This window comes from Engystomops pustulosus, chromosome 7, assembly GCF_040894005.1.
Source record: "Engystomops pustulosus chromosome 7, aEngPut4.maternal, whole genome shotgun sequence".
NCBI classification, from domain to species: domain Eukaryota; kingdom Metazoa; phylum Chordata; class Amphibia; order Anura; family Leptodactylidae; genus Engystomops; species Engystomops pustulosus.
The window spans coordinates 49,950,820-49,970,252 of NC_092417.1; the positions used below are offsets into that span (position 1 = coordinate 49,950,820).

Consider the following 19,433-nt stretch of genomic DNA (forward strand, 5'->3'; position numbering starts at 1 on the left):
GAAAGTCTAGGGCATGGGTGGATTTTGCATTCTGGGTACTGTAGTGGATCAGCTCAAATGGGGGGGGGGGGGAGGGGGGGGGGTCAGCAATGAAAACGTCCAAACTGTGCATTTATTTGCAAACATCCAGCAGCAAACAAAACATAAAAAAGTCCTATTCCTGTCCTTTTTGTCACTGAGGTGTGGCTCTCACACAGTCCAGCTTCTGTGTCTCCCTGTGTTCTACACCCTTCTTTAAGGGGTTGCTCACCTGGTGCGTCATTAGACCCATTGGTCTTCAAAGGGACCGAAACTTTGGAAACAACTGGGCATATTCTGGATCTTTAGCATGGTAATTGGTGGGATCAGTTACTGCTCACATCTTACAACACATTGCATTTGAAGTAATCTTACATTTTCAATTTTTAGCATGAAGTATTGAATTTATTACAGGCTAATTATGACAAATTCAATTTTTTAATCTACCACACATCCTTAAGCAAGTACTCTTATTTTTAACATATATTTTAGATTTTACTGGATCAAATGAACAGAAGCTGGCTGGAGTTTGAAGCCACGTCACAAAAAGTGGAGCTGCTTGTACATGGCAATGAGAAGAAGAAGGTTTCTGAGACAAGATATTCTATGCAGTATTCTTTGTCAATTGTTTCTGAAGAAATAGAGAGCAGGTAAGCTCCAACATTTTATTAAAAATAAAACATAATTTTGCAGTCATGATGACACCCACTACCCAGTAGCTAATCATGTATTTAAGTTAAACTAATCAAACAGATGGCTTATACCATGTTAAGGTATTCAGTACTTTCCAACAAATGGTCAGTTACCAGCATTAGGCCAGTGTTAAGGCCAGCTTTTATGGCTATGCAACACTGCAGTGTCTGCCAATCAGTGGCCTCAGCAAAGCACAGGTGACGTAAGAGGAAGTGAAATCCCATGGTCTACTGAGGTCACTGATTGGACGCAGTGGATTCCATGACCCAATGACATGAACAAGCCATCAGTGACAAAGACAACCGTGGTGCCGAATCCACCAACTGGACCAAGGTAAGTTCCCTTTTTTTGTCAACCCAACTCTTAGGAAGTTTTCCAGAAATCCAAGAAAATCTCTTTAACCACATTAAGATCAATTAATTAAAAAAGCTCTAATTCTATGATTTTACACGAAGCCTCTGAACATGCAGCAATGTATATGGAGTATAATGTTATAATGTGCTTGTTGTTGTAGAATACATTCTCTAAGCATTACCATTAACGTCCTCTTGCCCATCGAGGAAGAAGTGTCTCTTTTATGTGAACAAAGTGGACAGACTTCAGACCCTGCTGTACAGCAGTTCACGATATCCAACATTGGTTCTGTTTATCAGGATCTGCAGGTAAATAGATGTTTGTTGAACTTGAGATTTATCTATAAAGTTGTTATAGGACATTAGACAAAAGGTTTGACTTCATACCAAACTGTATTGAATGAATATTTACCGTAATAATGTGGATTATTTTTGTCTTGTTGTGTAGGATGTGCAGAGTTTAGTCACAGATCATATTAATCAATGTCACCATCTGGAATCCGCTACCGAGGTCATTGATCCATCCAGTCCAGTAGATGTAGAAATTGTTCAGTCTGTTGTCCAGCAATACAAAACTCAGTTAGAAGTGACAAATGAAAGAATGAAAGAAAAAGAGGATCTTCTGAAAGAACTGGAGATATTTCTATCTACCCTTGCTGTCACCAAGAAAGCAATTCAGGATGAAGCCGCAGAGCTTAGAAATGACAAAGCAACTCTATTGCAAAAGCAGGAAAACCTTGAAAAGTTACAGCAGCAAGTATACACATTGAGAAAAGATGCAGAAACGCTGGATAGTCGTCTAGAACCAGCAGAGATCTACTTAGAAGATCCAGAACACAAAGGGCCAACATCATGCCAGAAAATGCTTGAGGGATTCTTTGAAAAGATAGAAATAGTAGAACAATCTATTTTGCAGAAGTTAGCAGAGTTGGAAAGTGGACCGGGACCCGAGATGCACTCTTTACATGGGACACTAAATGATTCCTCGCAGATTGAGATGGAGAAATTTACTGTATCAAAGTTAGCGACAGTTCTGCAAGAGATGAAGGTACTGCTGCGACTGTCAATTGTATACAATGCACATGCTCCATAAAACCAACTGTTGTAGACCAAATTTAGTGATAGATTGTCTCTTCCACCAAATACTGAAACCCCCCATTTAAGGGTTTGTGCTACAGTAGACACTTACCATTTAACAACAGAACGGGAGAGTGAAAGTCATCTGAAATTCCCCTTACCGAATGTAAGCTTATTGGTGCAGGTTTGACCTGAGATCCATTCACTCCTATAAGATTTGAATTGAATACAGCACTCGCTAAGCTTAATTCAGTATGGGACAATTCAAGGGACTTTGGGTCTCCCTTTATTTGGGTCTCCCACAATAATCTCCTAACATATCTCCTGACTTGTGAATAAGGGATAAGGGTCTATTATGACACAACCCCTGTAAGATGAATGCAACAGTTCGGTAACAAAACTTTAAAGGACATCCACCATCAGATATACAGATGGTAGATGCCAACAACTCACCAATTGTTGCCGAAATATACACTTATATTCTATATGGTAATGAGCCAAAGGTGCTGACGCTTACGTCACCTGAGCGCCTCCTGGCTCCAAGGGCCAATAATTTATTCACACCTTAATACTTTTATAGGGCTCCAAAATCATTCAGACTGATCTCAGCGCGTGTGTGCGAGAGAATTACAGATTGCTGGGTGATGTCACCGGCAGTCTGAATGATTTCGGGGCAGGACCGGCTATAATTAAAATATACAGGGCGAGAATAAAATTTCGGCCCTCTGAGCCAGGAGGAGCTAAGGTGACGTAAGCTTGAGTTCCTCCGGATCATTAGCATATGGAATAGAAGTGTATATTTCGGCAATAAGAATACTCTATAAAGTAATAAAAGACATTTTATAAATGCTAGAAGACAGTAGACTGGTGAGTTATAGGCATCTACCATCAGTATATCTGATAGTAGATGTCCTTGAAAAATCATTAGTGCCACATAATGTCCATTATGATACAAAAAAATCAATATATCTTTATTTTGTGCTTGCTTCTTGACATAGAATTGTAATTTAAACGGCCTGATGTTGACATTGTTTGCTTCAATGAAACAAAGCAGAACATCCTTGGAACTGGAATAATGTTTTTCAAATTGCTTTAACATATTGTTATGGTCACCTGGGGCTCTTTTCAATTCCCTCTCAGATTGTCCAGTGCCTGTTAGAAGCCACCGCTTCTTCTATATTCCCATTAGTTGCCCTACAAGTTATCATGAATCACTCACACACACATTTTGGTGATGGGATTGAAATACTGAGCATGTTTGACTACCATCATTGGACACATTAGAGGACATTTGGGAGGTTAATCACCAAATATGTAACAACAATATCTAGACACAAGAGCGTTTTTAATAATTCTAGTGAATAAAGAAATGTAATGTTTATTTTTTAGAAGCCCCTTCTTCCTTGTTTCATAGAACTGAAACATGAATAGTAATATAATCAGTTATTTGCTTTCCCTTTTCAGGAAGTACAAAACACCTTTGAAATTGAGATCCAACAACTGGACACTTTGGATGCCTCATCCACTGAACCTGTCTCGGAATATAGAACTGAGCTTCAAGCATCTAATGAAGAAATAGCAGAACGTGGTCAAACACTTAAATCCCTGCAGGTATTTTTGTCTACTCTCAAAGCAACAAAAAAGTCAATTGAAGCTGGACTCCCAGTGTTAGGTATGGACAGGAATACCCTACAGGAGAAGCAGCTAAGTCTTGAATCTTTAGAAAAAGATATCTATCTTCTGGGAAAAGAAGCTGAGAAGCTTGATGACTGTATGCAAGTTGCAGGGATTCATCTAGAAGATCCCGAAAACGGTGGAGAAACCTCATGCCAGAAAATGATTAGTGGTTTCTTTGAGAAGTTGGAGAGTGCTCAGCAAGCTGTCCTAAGAGAGATTCAGAACCTACAAGAAATGGAAAACCGTGAGCAATTAATCAAACGTATGAAAGACTTATGCAAAAATATTGAGGATATTCAGGATCAAATTGATAAAATTGGCTTAAAGGATGCAACTATTCATGCTGTGCAAAAGAGGTAAATATCAATCTTTATAATAATTCAACCTGCCTGGCCCTTTTGACATAATTTGTGAAGGGACAGATACCACAGGGCTATATGGAAAAGATTGTTCTACAATTCTGCTGGTTCAGCCCACTTTGTCCTCACATCAGAGGTTACTTGTTGATCATATCCAGACAACCCTGAAAATGGTTGCATATATTTAAAATTGGATCCAGTCATGATCCATAGACTTTACTTCTGGAGAAGAGGGGTCTACTAACCTTTTTTCACCTAACCATCAATGTACAGGCAGTCATGCTTGTTTATAGCCCTTTCTATTAAAGCATAAAGAGATGAGAGAGCAGCACCAGAGGTAGGACTCTCTTTACATAAATACTCAAAATACATTAATGCATTTTATGGCTCTCCCTCAAAGCCGTGGTTTTCCCACCTGGAAATCTAAACCAGTCCTTAAATGAAACCTACCACGAGGAATCTACCATCAGAAGTAGATCTGGTGGCAGATTCCTCCTGCCTGCCTTTACCCTAATCTGTAATCTTGGAATGTAACCTAACATGTTAAAAACTTTATTTTATTAATATGTAAGTTAACTGAAGAGGCTAGTGGGGCGTCGAGCAGCCTTATCTCCCAGTAGCCTCTGCAGTTAATTTACATATTAATAAATTGTTATAAATTAACAAATTAGGTTAGGTTCCAGAATCATTAAATTATAGATTAGGGCAGAGGCAGGTAAGAGGAATCGACCATCAGATCTACTTCTCATGGTAAATACCTCATGGTAGGTTTCCTTTAAGCTTTGGTATTTCAAAGTGCCTGAGCTAGGACTTTCCAATGTTATCTCATACTCTTGCACAAGTTTACTGGATTTTTTGGCGGTGATATTACACAAAATACCTATAATACCATTATAAACTACTACCCGATACAGCTAAAGAGGAACCTCTTCTAGATTTACTATTATTTTATGGTGTTTTATATTACAGTTTGTTTTTCCATCTATTCTGTTTTAGAATGAAGTCTTTGACAACATTGGAGAAAAAGTTGGAGACACTTGGCCAAGAAAAAAATTCGATTTTTGATGTTTATCAAGAGGTGCTAAATTCTTCACAACGTAAAGATTTATCTGGGTTTGAAGAGTGTGAGGAATTGTGGGAAGACACAAAGCATTACCTTGCTCACAGGTAAGGGTTGTCACACCTTTCTGTCTTTATATATTTTGCCTTTGTAGCTTTACTTGGAGCTCTTATTTCTAGAGACAATTTTATTTTTTTCCAGCAAAGAGCAATGTGAAGTGATAATTGATCTCCTTCGGAGGTTCCAGCATAGCAGGACAACATTGACGTCTTTGATACAGAAAGCAGAGTCTACAATTTGTCAACAGTCATCTTACATTGGGAAAGACAATCTTCATAAAATGATGATAAAGGTAGTGATATGAAACCCGATTAGCAATTAGATGCTCTGAATAGACTTTATTGAGAGGTTTAATTAATATATTTATGCATTAAAGGGAACCTGTCATCAGAAATTGGCCTAATAAACCACTAGCAGTATGTTGTCAAGCAGCTGAGCAGCTTCTAGATGATGTTTCTTTCATGGTGTGGTGGCATCATCCAGAAAATCCACTTTGAAGTGAGATGTAAATTGGTTTTATGAAGTCAAGGAGGCGGAGAGTTTAACATTGAAGTCAAGCTTTCCCTGCCCTAGAACGTCCCCTTTACTGTAATTGATCGTCCTGTGACCAGGGACATCATTAATCAGATCTACTGAAGTCCGGTGAATGATGTCAACTACACTGAAAGAGGTAAACCAAACCAAAAAAAGAATTTTTGCTAGCAATATACACAATTTGATATTAGTAGCACCAGTGGAACTTGTGAATACTATTTAAACCAAAAAAGAGTTCCACAAAAGGGAGTATAATCAAATATAGATAGTTTTATTGTAAACAAAACAGTTTTAAAACCATGACAACAAATACATACAAGATAATAGAAACCTGTGCCCAGGGGAGATATACCCCGACACTAGACAGCGTGGGTTAACATTGTGTGTAATATTTAGCACAGTGGCAGTAAGAACAACATAGGAATATTGTGTAAGCACACCTGGGAGATGGACAACGAGTACCTATTGTGGAAACTAATCCCCATCAGACATATCTCAAGAAAACAATGCAAGTGCACATAAAAAGAGGGATTCTTATAAGGTTAAAAGAGTCAAATTGTCCTCACCCATAGTGCAGCTGAACTCCACGCTGACCCCTCCCCTTTTGTGGAACTGAAAGAGGTAATCGTAGGCAGGAGAGCTTGATTTCAGTGTTTAACTCTCCGCCCCCATGACTTTATACATATGACTTAGATCTCTCTTCAAAGTTGATTTTCTGGATGATGTCACCACACTGGGCCATGAAAGAAACATTAACCAGAAGGTGTTCAGCTGCTTGACCACATACTGCTAGTGGTTTATTAGATCAATTTCTGATGACAGGTTTCCTTTAAAGATTGCACTGAATTCAATAGGTCTAGCTGAAATAGTATTGGTTTATGTGTCTAATGTATACCTGGTACCTAAATATAATTCATATAAACATGTACAAAAAACACATATTGTAATCTAACCATAGAGGAATAGTGTGGCTTGCAAAGCCATATATTTCCCCCTTCAGCATCCATATCCAGGTAAATGTATGGCTGCACAAGAGATGGATGCTTTAAAAAACTAAATCAGCCAAATCCAAAATTTGACACTAGGTGTCTCTGTGTCTCTAAAGAAAATACAAGTAGTCTCAGATGCTTATTTTATAGAAGTGCAGCCCGCAATCTCTTAAACTAAATAGAAATTTCTCATGTATAAATTGACACATTACGCTACACAAACCACCGAAAAAGTCACAGTAAAGATTCTTGAAACTGTCAATTTAACACACAAGTGAATTGAAGTTTGTAACCTCAATATGTTTGTTAATTTTTGTTAATCCAATATACATTGTGCTTACATTTTAAAATCTAATTTTCATGTCAGGTTCAAGACCTGAAACAGGAGATTGAGGATCACTCTGAAAACGTAGACGAGATAAACTCCATTTGCAAAAAGCTACAGTTTCAGATTAGCAAGATAAAAAGATTTGAAGATGCGCCATTCCAGACAGAAGCCAACACGCTGATTGACAAGTGGTTAGATGTACGTATCTTTCATGAGAACTTACAGTAGAAGATTTATCATAACTTAAGTAGGGGGCAAGTGGAGGAGCTGCCCAAATGTCTTTTGCGTTTATTGGTGATTGTTGGCAAGTGACACTTTTTCTGAGCATATAATATACTAATAACCTATATAATATATATCCATAACACCATAGTCATTATGAATTTTTTTGGAAAGCATGCAAGTCATATTTCCTAGAACTATTATAAGAAAAATGAGACAGATCCCCTTTCTACAGCTACTTCCCACTCTTGTTGATCGTACTCATGGCTTTGCATGTTCTCATTTCTGTTTGCTAGCAGCATGACTCAGTGAACTGATCAAGGTTAATACAACCTCTTATAGATGCTCAGCCACAATATGGTGACCTGATTTTATTCAGCAGCTGTTTACATGAATGAAAAACCTTGACTCTTGCAGTTGCCTTATGTTCTTGCATATAAGCCCCATTGACTCGTCCTGTAAGCTACCCTGGAATTCCCATAAAAATCAATGTTGTGCAGGAAGGTGTCATCCTGTGTCTCCTTGATTTCTAGGGAATGTATGGTATGGCATACAGAACAACATTATTAGTAGAGTGAGAAACTACATGGGGAGCATAAGCTAAACTTTTGCACAGGGGTACAGTCTTCATCTACACTGTTGCCCAAATTATATTTGTCTGTGTAATCTTATATGGGTGTGTCATGTCTGATTTTTAAAGAATTTATTTGCAAATTATGGTGAAAAATAAGTATTTGGTCATCTACAAATAAGCAAGATCTCTGGCTCTCACAGACCTGTAACTTCTTCTTTAAGAGGCTCCTCTGTCCTCCACCCATTACCTGTAGTAATGGATCCTGCTTGTATTTGTTATCAGTATATAAGACACCTGTCCATAACCTCAAACAGTCTCACTCCAAACTCCACGATGGTAAACAAAATTGTAGACGTGCACCAGGCTGGGAAGACTGAATCTACAAAGGCCAAGCAGCTTGGTGTGAAGAAATCAAGTGTGGGAACAAAAATTTGAAAATGGGAGACATACAAGAGCACTGATAATCTCCCTCGATCAGGGACTCCATGCAAGATCTCATACCGTGGGGTCAAAATGTTTACAAGAACAGTGAGCAAAAATCCCAGAACCACATAGGGGACCTACCCAACGTAACAAAGGCTACCGTCAGTAACACACTATGCCACCAGGGACACAGATCCTTCAGTACCAGATGTGTCCCCCCGGGTTAAGCCAATACATATCTGGGCCTGTCTGTAGTTTGCAAGAGAGCATTTGGATGTTCCAGAAGAGAATGTCTTATGGTGACATGAAACCAAAGTAGAACTGTCTGGTAGAAACACAATTCATTGTGTTTGCAGGAAAGTGAATGCTGAGTTGCATCCAAAGAACACCAAACCTACTATGAAGCATGGGGATGGCAACATCATGACAAGGGCCTGTTTCTCTGCAATGGGACCAAGACGACTGATCTAAGTAGATAAAAAAAGAATGAATGGGGCCATATATCATGAGATTTTGAGTGCAAAACTCCATCCATCAGGAAGGGCACTGAAGATGAAACATGGCTGGATATTTCAGCATGACAATGATCCCAAGCCAATCACCAAGGCAACGAAGGTCCTGGAGTGACCTAGGCAGTCTCCAGATCTCAGCCCCATAGAAAACCAAATACTGATTTTCCACCATAATTTGCAAATAAATTATTGTTTGTTTTTGTTTTCTCATTTTCATTCTCCCATATCTCTACCCTCCGGTCACTCCTCCCCTCGGGACCTCATACATGTCTGACTGCCCCTGGCTCGTCTTCTCGCTGACCGCATCAAGCTATTCTCGGCAATCCTTGTGCAGACATGCGCAGATGAAGCGAGAAGAGGAGCCATGTATGACCTCCTGAGCGCAAAAACAACAGGGGTTGTAGATATGGGGGCATGTTTTTTTTTAAAAAAATTTGAAATCGAAATATGACGGAGTGCTTTCCCAAGCAGTGGGGAAAACTGCTCCTTTCAGGCCACTCCAATGAGACAAGGGACACAGCTCTGCATACAGAAAGGTAAACTTTGATCTAAATTAAACAGTTTTACTATAAAACCTCTTTGGCAATGTGTAAACTATGGGGACATGCTGGAGCCAGAAAAAGGGCTCCTAAAGACAGTTTCCCTTTAAGAAACGTAGCTAGATACATATTTTGGTAATAAAGTATGTTATCTTCTTCACTCTTGGAGTATTCGAGGGCTGCCATTTTTGGACTATACACTCCTCGGAAGGACTTTGACTCTATAGGTCTTAACACTTTTATGAATACAGGCGGTCCCCTACTTAAGGACACCCAACTTACAGACAACCCATAGTTACAGACTGACCCCTCTGCCCACTGTGACCTCTGGTGAAGCTCTCTGGATGTTACAATACTCCCAGACAGCAATGATCAGCTGTAAGGTGTCTGTAATGAAGCTTTATTGATAATTCTTGGTCCATTTACAGCTAAAATTTTGAAACTCCAATTGTCACTGGGGCAAAAGAAAAAAATTGTCTAGAACTTCAATTATAAAATATACAGTTTTGACTTGCATACAAATTCAACTTAAGAACAAACCTCCGGACCCTAACTTGTATGTAACCTGGGGACTGCCTGTATCGTCTATTTTTTTGTTTTTGGAGTTTATAATAATAATAATAATAATAATGAAGTTTGGTACCCAGTATTTTATTTTACGGTCTACATACTGTCATTAACTGTGATAGTTGGCCGTGGTCAAGCCTGACCACGTCACCTGTACAGCGGCAATGCCTGAGTGCCAAGAGTATTTACAATATGTCCCACAGATAACAATCCCTTGGAAACGGAAAAATAAAAAAGTTACGGCTTTCGGAAAGTGGGACGTGGAAAAATTAAAATGGAAAAGTAAAAAGCCAGTAAACAAGTGGTTAAACAACATTGCTCTGTTAGGCTAGTGCCTGAGCTGTCAGCATATAATGTATTGAGTGTCTCTTCATCTCTGTGGAATTTTTTTACAGGTATGTGAAAAACTTGACAGCAATAATGAAAACTTGAAAAGTGCGATAAGTTTGTGGAGCAAAGTTGTGCAGCTGTCACAAGAGTTGGAGCCATGGACAGAAGCAAAAATAAAGTTGTTGGAAAGTGCAAACTTCACAAGTGCTGAGTTCCTATTGCTACATGTAAGTAATTTATTGGGGACATTTATCAGGGCTTATTCACCAGTTTTCTGGCATATCAGAACGGAGCTCCTGAACCGAGGTGCCGGAGGGGCGGGGCTTCATTGTACCTTGGAGCACAGAGTGCTGGGATATGATAAATCTCCCTCATTGTGTGAATGACAGTTTCAACGAAAAGCCTCTTCAGCTGACAACCATCCCCTCTTACTCCCCAATACACATGCATGCTCTGCTCAGCCGAGAAGGGCATGTGTAGTAAATAGCAGAGAAGGGATAGCTTACACAGTGGCTTATCTATCTAATGACAAACAGACCACTCTCCAGGGAGAGTCAAGGAAGACCCCCATACACGTTAGATGGTTGGTCAGTTCCAATGAAATTAGAGGACTATAAAACATCTATTATATATATATATATATATATATATATATTTCTGGCTTTAGTGATTCCATTCTGTATATAGGAGGGACCGTATATAGCAAATTTTAGTTTGCTATATAGAGAGGTTGTTAGTCGGAAACAGCCCCTTTAATTTTTGACTATTGAACACTGATAAAAAATATATTGGATAGTATTTCCGGAATCTTTTATGTATATTTGGTTATGTTATCTAATTACAAAATAACATATTGATTATTTTTCTTCCCTTCAGACTGAGCTCCAGAACCAAGAGAAAATATTGGAGGAAATCAGTAAGAAATCCACAGAAATACAGAAACTTTTACAAAGTGCTGAACTTCCCTTTGAACTCCAGGTAAGGAAAGTAGACTGCATGTACTGCTTGTGGCGCAAGCACGTCTGTCGGCATCGGAGATCAGTCTCCGCAAAGCACAGCCTGATGTATTTAAGTGGGGCAAGGCTGTTAGTAATTAATGGGTAGACGGAACTGATTAGTTGGGCGCCATAAAAATGCCGACATCAATTAGATGTGCGCCAAAATCTTACATGGACTGTGCTTTAATTTTGCTCTCTGACCAATTTTTTCCTGGTCTATCGTGTGCCAAAAATTGCGCCCAAAAAGGCCGACAAAATACACATAAATGTGGAGGATAATGTGGAAACGTTAGGCCACGCCCACTTGCGCCAAAAAAAGACGGAGGTGTCGGGATAGTCGGAAACATCCGTTCTTTCTGGCGTAAACTCTTTATAAATGATCCGCAACAGTATCTTGCTCCACCTCCTCTGCCTCTTAACTAGACATAACAAATTGGTCCACAGTTATTAAAGTGTTTGCGCCAGTTTTCTGTCTGATTTTGCACTAGAAAGAACGTGTATACTGCTTGTACATGTATTTATAAAGAGTCTGTGCCAGTCACGGCTGCACTATGGCCAAGAAGACAGAAAAATGTGCTCCTAAAGTGGCTGTTACTGCTTAGTTGGACCATCCGCCACAATTCTGTCCTATGTGTGTGACAATTTCGCCACAACTCTGCAGCATGAAACAAAAGGCACAAAAAAAATGGCGCACACTTCCAGAGCAGTGCAGGGGGCGCCAGATTAATGAAGACCGTGTGACACATTTCATGAATCAGGCGCACCTTGCACACTCCACTGTTTTTGATAAATGTGGCCCATTGCATAGGGTTTCCAGAGTGTACCCATGTTGAACAGGTTGGAGTTACAGATACAGCGGAGCAAGGCTTTTCTATGCTCATCGTGTTGTCTTATTCACCACTACGGGAGTTACAAAACAGCATAAATCTGCTGTAGTATTCGCTAATAGAGACATGTCATTTGGGGGGATGAATCAAACATTTTATATTTCCACTGATTTTTTTTATGTTCTTTACTATTCAGGTTATAAAGACCTCTTTAGTGAATAAAATCACTACAATATCTTCATTTGTGTCAGAAAAATCTAAAAATGAAGATAAATCACCGATGGCCGTAGCGCCTGACTCACCAGATACTTGTTCTGAGGCAAAGGAATTACCACAGATGACAGGAAATGAGGTAAATCCTAAATGTGAATAACAAGCATTGCCAATAATAGATATAGAGCCATAATAGATCTGTAGTCCATGTAGCAGAATCAGTATGAGAGAATTCACTATTGTCTTCTGCTGGATGTAATTATAGAATCTGTAAGCTTATATTTCTTATTTGGCTGTTACATATACAATATTGGTTGAGATAAATGCAGGTGCCGGGTATCTTGAATATGCATCATTTGTTTGTCACCAGAATGTATTGTCCATTAGGTCATAAGTATCAACCACTACTTCTTTGAGACTGTTTTAGCTAGTGGAGACAATTGTAAGGGTTTAGGTTCTCTTGAACGGGTAACAGGTGCAGGGCCAATTTTAGTATTTTTGCTTCTTGAGGTGAAAATTGAAAATGCTGCGCCCCGCCTACCTCACACACAATTAGTCAGTCAATGACAGACATTAGTGACATCTAATACCTTTCAGGTGTCGAACAGCTCCATCAGGAAGTGGACTTCTTTACGATTTCTCCAGGCCATGGATTATCTCTGCTGAATTCACAGTCAAGCGTTTTCAGCTCAATGCAGCACAACTCCACACTGCAACCCTAAAACTAGCACAGTCACTTACACTATAATGGAGTGTTTTCCTAAATAAACATCATGACTGAACACACAATTCCCTGCATAAAATATCCTTTAAATAGTCTGAATAAATGTTAGTATCTACAGCTCCCATAATTTACTATATATACCAAGCCCCCTGCTAATTTTTATACACACCTGATATATATCCAATTTTGAAATAAATACTCCCAAATTACATTATATACAGTGCTCCATATAAGGCCACCCAGTTTAATTAAAATCTATAGCCCCTATAGATTCAGATACAGATTCCCCCATAGACAGTACTATAGAGAGTTACGTCAACCCCAGTACCACACAGACTCCCCCAGTAGACAGTATGCAGAGCCACGGCTCTCCCATTATACACAGCCTCTCCCACATGCCATGTATACACAGACCCCCTCCCCCCCAATATGCACAGCCTCCTCCCCCAGTATGCACAGCCATGACATGTATAAAAATAATAATCATTGTACTTACCTCCAGCCTCAGAGCTCCCCCACAGCTCCACTCCTGCTGGTGCCGGCAGATGGATTCTGTGAAGAGACCCAAGCTGGCGCACTTGATGACGTGATCACACACGCTGACCTGTGTCCTGCAGAGTGCTGCGCACAGTCTGCCCAGCATTTGGCAAATCTGCTCTACTAGCGGCTATTTGCAGCTCCAAAATGGGTCCACAATCTGCCCCCTGAGGCGGGAACTTCATCCCGTCTTATGGTACATGTGGCCCTGACCAGGTGGCATCTGGAGCAATGTCTTACCTTGCCCTCTATCGGATTAGCATTGGGTTTTTTTTTTTATTCCAAGATGGTCTTCAGGAGTCTATTACTATTTCACGTAAAGCCTTCCAACAACTGGGACTGACTGACATAGGATCTCACACTTAGGAAAAACTTTAGCTCCTTGAGGTTTATTTTATATCTGGAAACTTCGCTATGTGAATCTTCGTCCAGTTTCGATTTGTGATAATAAATAAAAAGACACAAAGTTTTGTGATTTTCAGTGTCTATCACAAAGTGATAGTGCTAAGTGGCTTTGGTACTGCTACTTTCTGTAATGTCCTATTTTGAAGGTGAAGGTCAGTATACAGTCTAAATCTGGCCATTAACTTGACAAATTTATCTACATTTTGCAATATCTACTGAAAAGTCTGATGTGGTGAAAGTAGGGATGTCCCAAACACATTTGGGGTAAACAGATGGTCTACTCAACCAACATGTGTATGATCTGCCAATGACCAATTAAAGCATAACTAAATTTACCTTGCCAGGATATTTTCAAACCCCCATAGTTGGGTCCACTGTCCAGTATTGTTTTAATAGCAGCTTTCTGCAACCTGGACACTTATTTGAATGAAGAAAAACTTTTCCAGTTTGGTACCACCATTTGTATTTTTGAGTCTAGTTGCCTACTGCAACTTTAATGTTTTAAGGGAACCTGTCACCATATTTTACCCCATTAATCTACTAGTCCCATCTGGTATAAAATGTCCTTTGTAGATCCCCACCTTTATGTGTTATCTCACCTGTTACCTGAAAAAACTGCTTCAAAGGTACTTGACAATGAGCAGAGAAGTGTCAGATTTTACCTGAAATGAGTAAACTTTATAGCTATGATTCTGATAAATGAAAATGTGTGTTATATTAAATACAGGCAGTCCCCTACTTAAGAACACTCAACTTACATACGACCCCTAGTTACAAACGGACCTCTGTATATTGGTAATTTCTTGTACTTTAGCCTTAGGCTACAATAAACAGCTGTAACAGTTATCAAATGTGTCTGAAATGAAGCTTTAGTGTTAATATTGATTCTTATGACAACCCAACATTTTAAAAATCCAATTGTCACAGAGACCAAAAAAGTTCTGTCTGGGATTACAATGATAAAATATACAGTTGCGACTTACATACAAATTCAACTTAAGAACAAACCTACAGACCCTATCTTGTATGTAACCCAGGGACTGCCTGTATGAGAATCACACCTCTAAGAGCACATTAGGCCAGTGGTTCTGTGTGCTACAGAACCTGAGATAAAAAACGGGTGTAGCATATGTTTTCAGTTCTGTGGATCACAGAAGAGATCTGGGGTATTAGTATCTATAATTTGGACAGAAGTCTATATTTATTGCCAATACATAGTGTAGGGCTTAAGAGACACCATCTACTTCCAGATATTAGACCCCCAAAAATCTGAATGTTATATCATATTATAGACCTTGTGGGGGTGTAGCTCACCGGTAGAATTTGTTTAAGGAGGGGGGTACTTGTCTTTAGAAAGTATGGGAATGTTTTAATGTGCTAGGAAATTATCAGATACTTCAAGGTGCATAGAGGTCATCTGTAGTGGACTACAAGGAGATAGCTGTCTGGTTCTTATAACCTCAAGGAAGAGAAATTTGTGGGGATTCACATACAGTAATATACAGTAATATATAAAACCAATGTAATAACTTTTCATACATTTCTGTTCTTTCAGCCTGTAAATGGAGAGCAAAAGACTCATATAGAAGAAGAGTCCGCAGCCATGGAATTAGAGCCTGAAGCTCTAGCAAAAGACAGGCAGAAAAGTCCTACCAGAACATTGGTGGTGGAACCAAAAAGGTAAAAACCTTGAACTATTGACTGTTCTAGAGAAACTTGTATCTCATTTACACTAATGCAAACATTGTTATGTCACACAGAGCTGACATTCAGGAAGACTCACAGGGGGAAGCACAAGGTGATGATCAGAGTAACGTTCTGAATCTGAGGCTGACAGAGTTACAGAAGAGACGGGGCAGACTAAGTGTGGACCTTCAACCTCGATTACAAGACAATGAAAAGCAACTGGCTAGTTTCAGAGAGTTACTCCAGGAAAGTCAGGACTTGATCGCTATAATGGAAAATTTCAAGTCAAAGGAGGCATCTCAGGCCTCTTCTCCAAGTCCTGGAATTCATGATCAGCAGCAAGGAAGCAAATTTCAACTGGAGAAAATGCATTTGGAATTGCAGGCAAGATTTTTTTCTTCAATACAGGTTGTAAGGTTAGCTAAAGTAGTGGTTCTGTGATTTCAGGATTCATGGTTCAGTTGATTGAAGGGTCTGTGTCATATAACCAAGTACTACATATAAGTGTCTCAGTAACATTCCTTTTTCTCAGCTCATTTCAAGTAAACTGAACATGTACAAGTGCCAGACATGATGACAACCATTTACCTAGCTCTGTACGTTTAGTGAGGGCACTAGGTGTTCAAATAGAGATACCCTATCCTATCATATTGCTTGTCTATAGCAGTAATCTGGATTGCCAGTTATTTTTAATCAGGAAAGTCAATTATTTTACATCTGAAGTCCTCAAGATTGCAGGTATTATAAATATCTAGGTGGCTCTGAGGGACCCCTGGGTATGGAATACCCAGCCAGGGAAGTCCTAAAAAATACCAATATACTGGTAAACCTCTTCCTATTGTGAAACTCATGATAACAAGGAACAATAGAAAATTCCACTGCATCTTATTACAAAATCACCCCTAAGATATTCATTCAGATTAAAGGATGAATGGATGGATTCTGGGGCAAAGAATCCAAAACGAACCACAAAAAAGGAAAGTTGACCAGCACTCCGGAATCTGTTTCTCTTCTCTTTATTTCCTACCAAAACATCTAGGTCATTGGTGGCTGCATTTTTGTTGAGCACCAAAATTTTGATTTGTATAGAATATACAGAAGAGTTTATTGAAACGTATTCTGGAGTGGCTGGACTTGTTCCTTCTTTGCAGTAGATGTTATTAAAGGGGTGTTCTTTCTCAAATATCCACTATTTCGGTAAAAAAACTATTTTTTATAGTCTCCTTTTTTATAAATAACTGGAAGAAACAGATTAAGGCCACATGCACAACTATCATGTGCAGAAATGGGGTGAAGTTGCGGGCCGTTTCACTTGTCGGACCACCCATCTCCATAAAATGATAAATGGCCGTACTGCAGGGCCAGGAATAGGACCTTCTGCATAATGTGTGGACGTTGGGCTCGGTCAAGTTGCTGTGACCATGCATAATTGACTGCAATGGTGGGCAGCTCACAGCCGAAATTTACAGGCACAAGGGGAAATATCCAGCCAGTGCTAGGCCTCATTTTCCCAAGGGTAGATGAATGTTCTGTCTCTATGACATGTATGCTACAGCTGTGGTGTGTACGCTCTGGCTACTTGAGGCATGCCATGATTCTCTTAAACTAAACATAGATTATAATGGTATTTTATGGTGATCTAAGCTTAGCAATGTGACACAGTGGGGAGTCTGGATTTTGCAGCTCCATAATAGGTAGATGTGTCACCATTGAATAAAACCAAGCTTACATTGTAGACAAAACTAGCTTTTCGTAAGAAGACAAATTAAAAGTTGAAGCTTTATATTTATTGGTCATGTATGTACTTTTTAATTAGAAATGCCTTTTAATGTAATTGATTTTATACTAGGGTACACATAATCCTAGAAAACCATAGAATCTAGTATATTGACTCCGTTATTAATTTCTCTTGTTTATAGGATAAAATGCAGATACTGGAAAGGCGCCTTGAAGGACACCGGCAATATGAAAGTCTCTCCGCTGCCCTGAATAACAAAATGACAAGTTTTTATGAAGAGCTTCTTAATTTTAGCGGCTCATCACGAGAAAACGCACCGTGCGAGCTGAAGAGACAGAAATTACAGGTGCAATTGTCTGTGATAATACATTTCTCAATAGAACATTGCTCAATTAGGAAGGCTCCTAGATATATAACCTTTGAAATACACTTTATTCAGGGAGAAAATTGTCTCGAAACAGGGGTAGTTAATTTTTTTTTTTTTTGTACCAGAGTAGCCCTTTTGCAATGCAACTCGGGTCATTGCTCGTCAGGTAAAAAGCCTATAAGAAAGTCACAAAGGGAGATTCTAATGTCTCATACTTGTGGAAAAGAACATGGGAGCAGCCAATCTGTCCAAATTCTACCTCAAATGGAGCAGTTATCCTCTTCTGCTTTTCAGCTGCACCCTAACACATTAATGCAGGTCTCTTCTTCTATGTAAATCGAAAAATTCTAAGTATTTCCTCCTTTCTTCATTCCCATTTCCTCCCCTCTCACAGTTTTTTTTTGGTTTTCTCAGCTTTCTATTGTTCTATACTCTGTGCAAATATTTTATTCTATTTTCAATTTTCAGTTTTCTTGTTTTCTTTTATATCATCATCTCTTCTCTTTCATCCTTGTCTTTTTTAGCTTTTATGCTATAATTAATGGTATAGAAAGAAGGAAAAAAGCAACTTTAAGATAAATCTTTTAGCTTTTATCTTTTTAGAAACAGGATAATTAATCATAATTGCATTAGTATGTCACCAGATCCTATTGACTTTACAGGGTCTGACAATAATTTTCTACACGTATGAACAGTGTAAGTTATCTATGCTTTATATATAACTGCAAAGTGGGAACCAGGGATAAAGCCTAAACTATAGAACGGTGCCCCCTGCCCCATGCCGAGCATCAAAATATATTTTTTGGTTGTTAAGTTGTTTTTTTTTTCATGAAGTGTCTTCTCCCACCCTTGCCCTTGGTGAACAGGTGCTAGTGATAGCTAGCTGGATGCGCCCATGATGCTGCCACTGCAGACTCATCACACTGCATGGCATATGTACCCCTTTGGGAACCATGACATTTATTTGTCCATTGACCCCAACTAAGCTAGAACTTGTTTTAGTATTCCAAGTGCACTCACACAAGTCATGGAACTTCAAGATGATTTCTTCTTGTACCTTTAAAGTATAGCAGGGTATAGGTTCCTTGTAATGCATATTTCAGCTGCTAAAGATCCACTTTCTGAAGATTGAAAGGAATTAAGGGAGAGGGAAGAAATCTAAATCATCATACTTCCCCAGTACAGCTTTAGCAGGATGCCATTTAATTGTAAGAAGAGTATGTGTAACCATGAGTGTGGGGTCCTGCAAAAAAAAAAGTTAATACAATAGGTGGGTCCCTTGCTCAGGAGCATAATCTGCAAGTAAAATGAACACATTGGAGGTTATTTATCATACGCCGGTGCAATGTTGCAGCCCCTCCGGTGCGGCCTGATACGTCCAGAGGCTCCTGGCCTTTTCATGTATCCAGCGGCCAGCTGTGACGAGTTTATTTCTACACCAGGTCCTGCTTGGCCTAGAAATATTCTGCAGCCTGTGAGCTTTGCTTGCTGCATATTGTGCTGGCCCAACTCAACCCAATTAACAGTTATCCCAACTTATTGTATATTTAGTAACTGGGTAAGATAACTTAAAGTTGTTATTATTGGTCTTCTTAAGTGAGAACTTATTTATCTTTATATTTC

General features: G+C 39.2%; 1 protein-coding gene across 1 annotated transcript in view; it reads left to right on the forward strand.

The window, feature by feature from the left end:
- The window catches only part of SYNE2 (spectrin repeat containing nuclear envelope protein 2), a 248,849-nt gene that overhangs the window by 87,449 nt on the left and 141,967 nt on the right, over positions 1-19,433 (forward strand). The window contains exons 28-40 of the mRNA XM_072116513.1: positions 511-668; positions 1,226-1,373; positions 1,513-2,112; positions 3,606-4,174; positions 5,174-5,344; positions 5,439-5,589; positions 7,188-7,346; positions 10,381-10,542; positions 11,192-11,293; positions 12,337-12,492; positions 15,575-15,699; positions 15,780-16,089; positions 17,625-17,789. Of these exons, the coding sequence (XP_071972614.1) occupies positions 511-668; positions 1,226-1,373; positions 1,513-2,112; positions 3,606-4,174; positions 5,174-5,344; positions 5,439-5,589; positions 7,188-7,346; positions 10,381-10,542; positions 11,192-11,293; positions 12,337-12,492; positions 15,575-15,699; positions 15,780-16,089; positions 17,625-17,789 (2,976 nt within the window). The remainder of the gene's footprint in view (positions 1-510; positions 669-1,225; positions 1,374-1,512; positions 2,113-3,605; positions 4,175-5,173; positions 5,345-5,438; positions 5,590-7,187; positions 7,347-10,380; positions 10,543-11,191; positions 11,294-12,336; positions 12,493-15,574; positions 15,700-15,779; positions 16,090-17,624; positions 17,790-19,433) is intronic.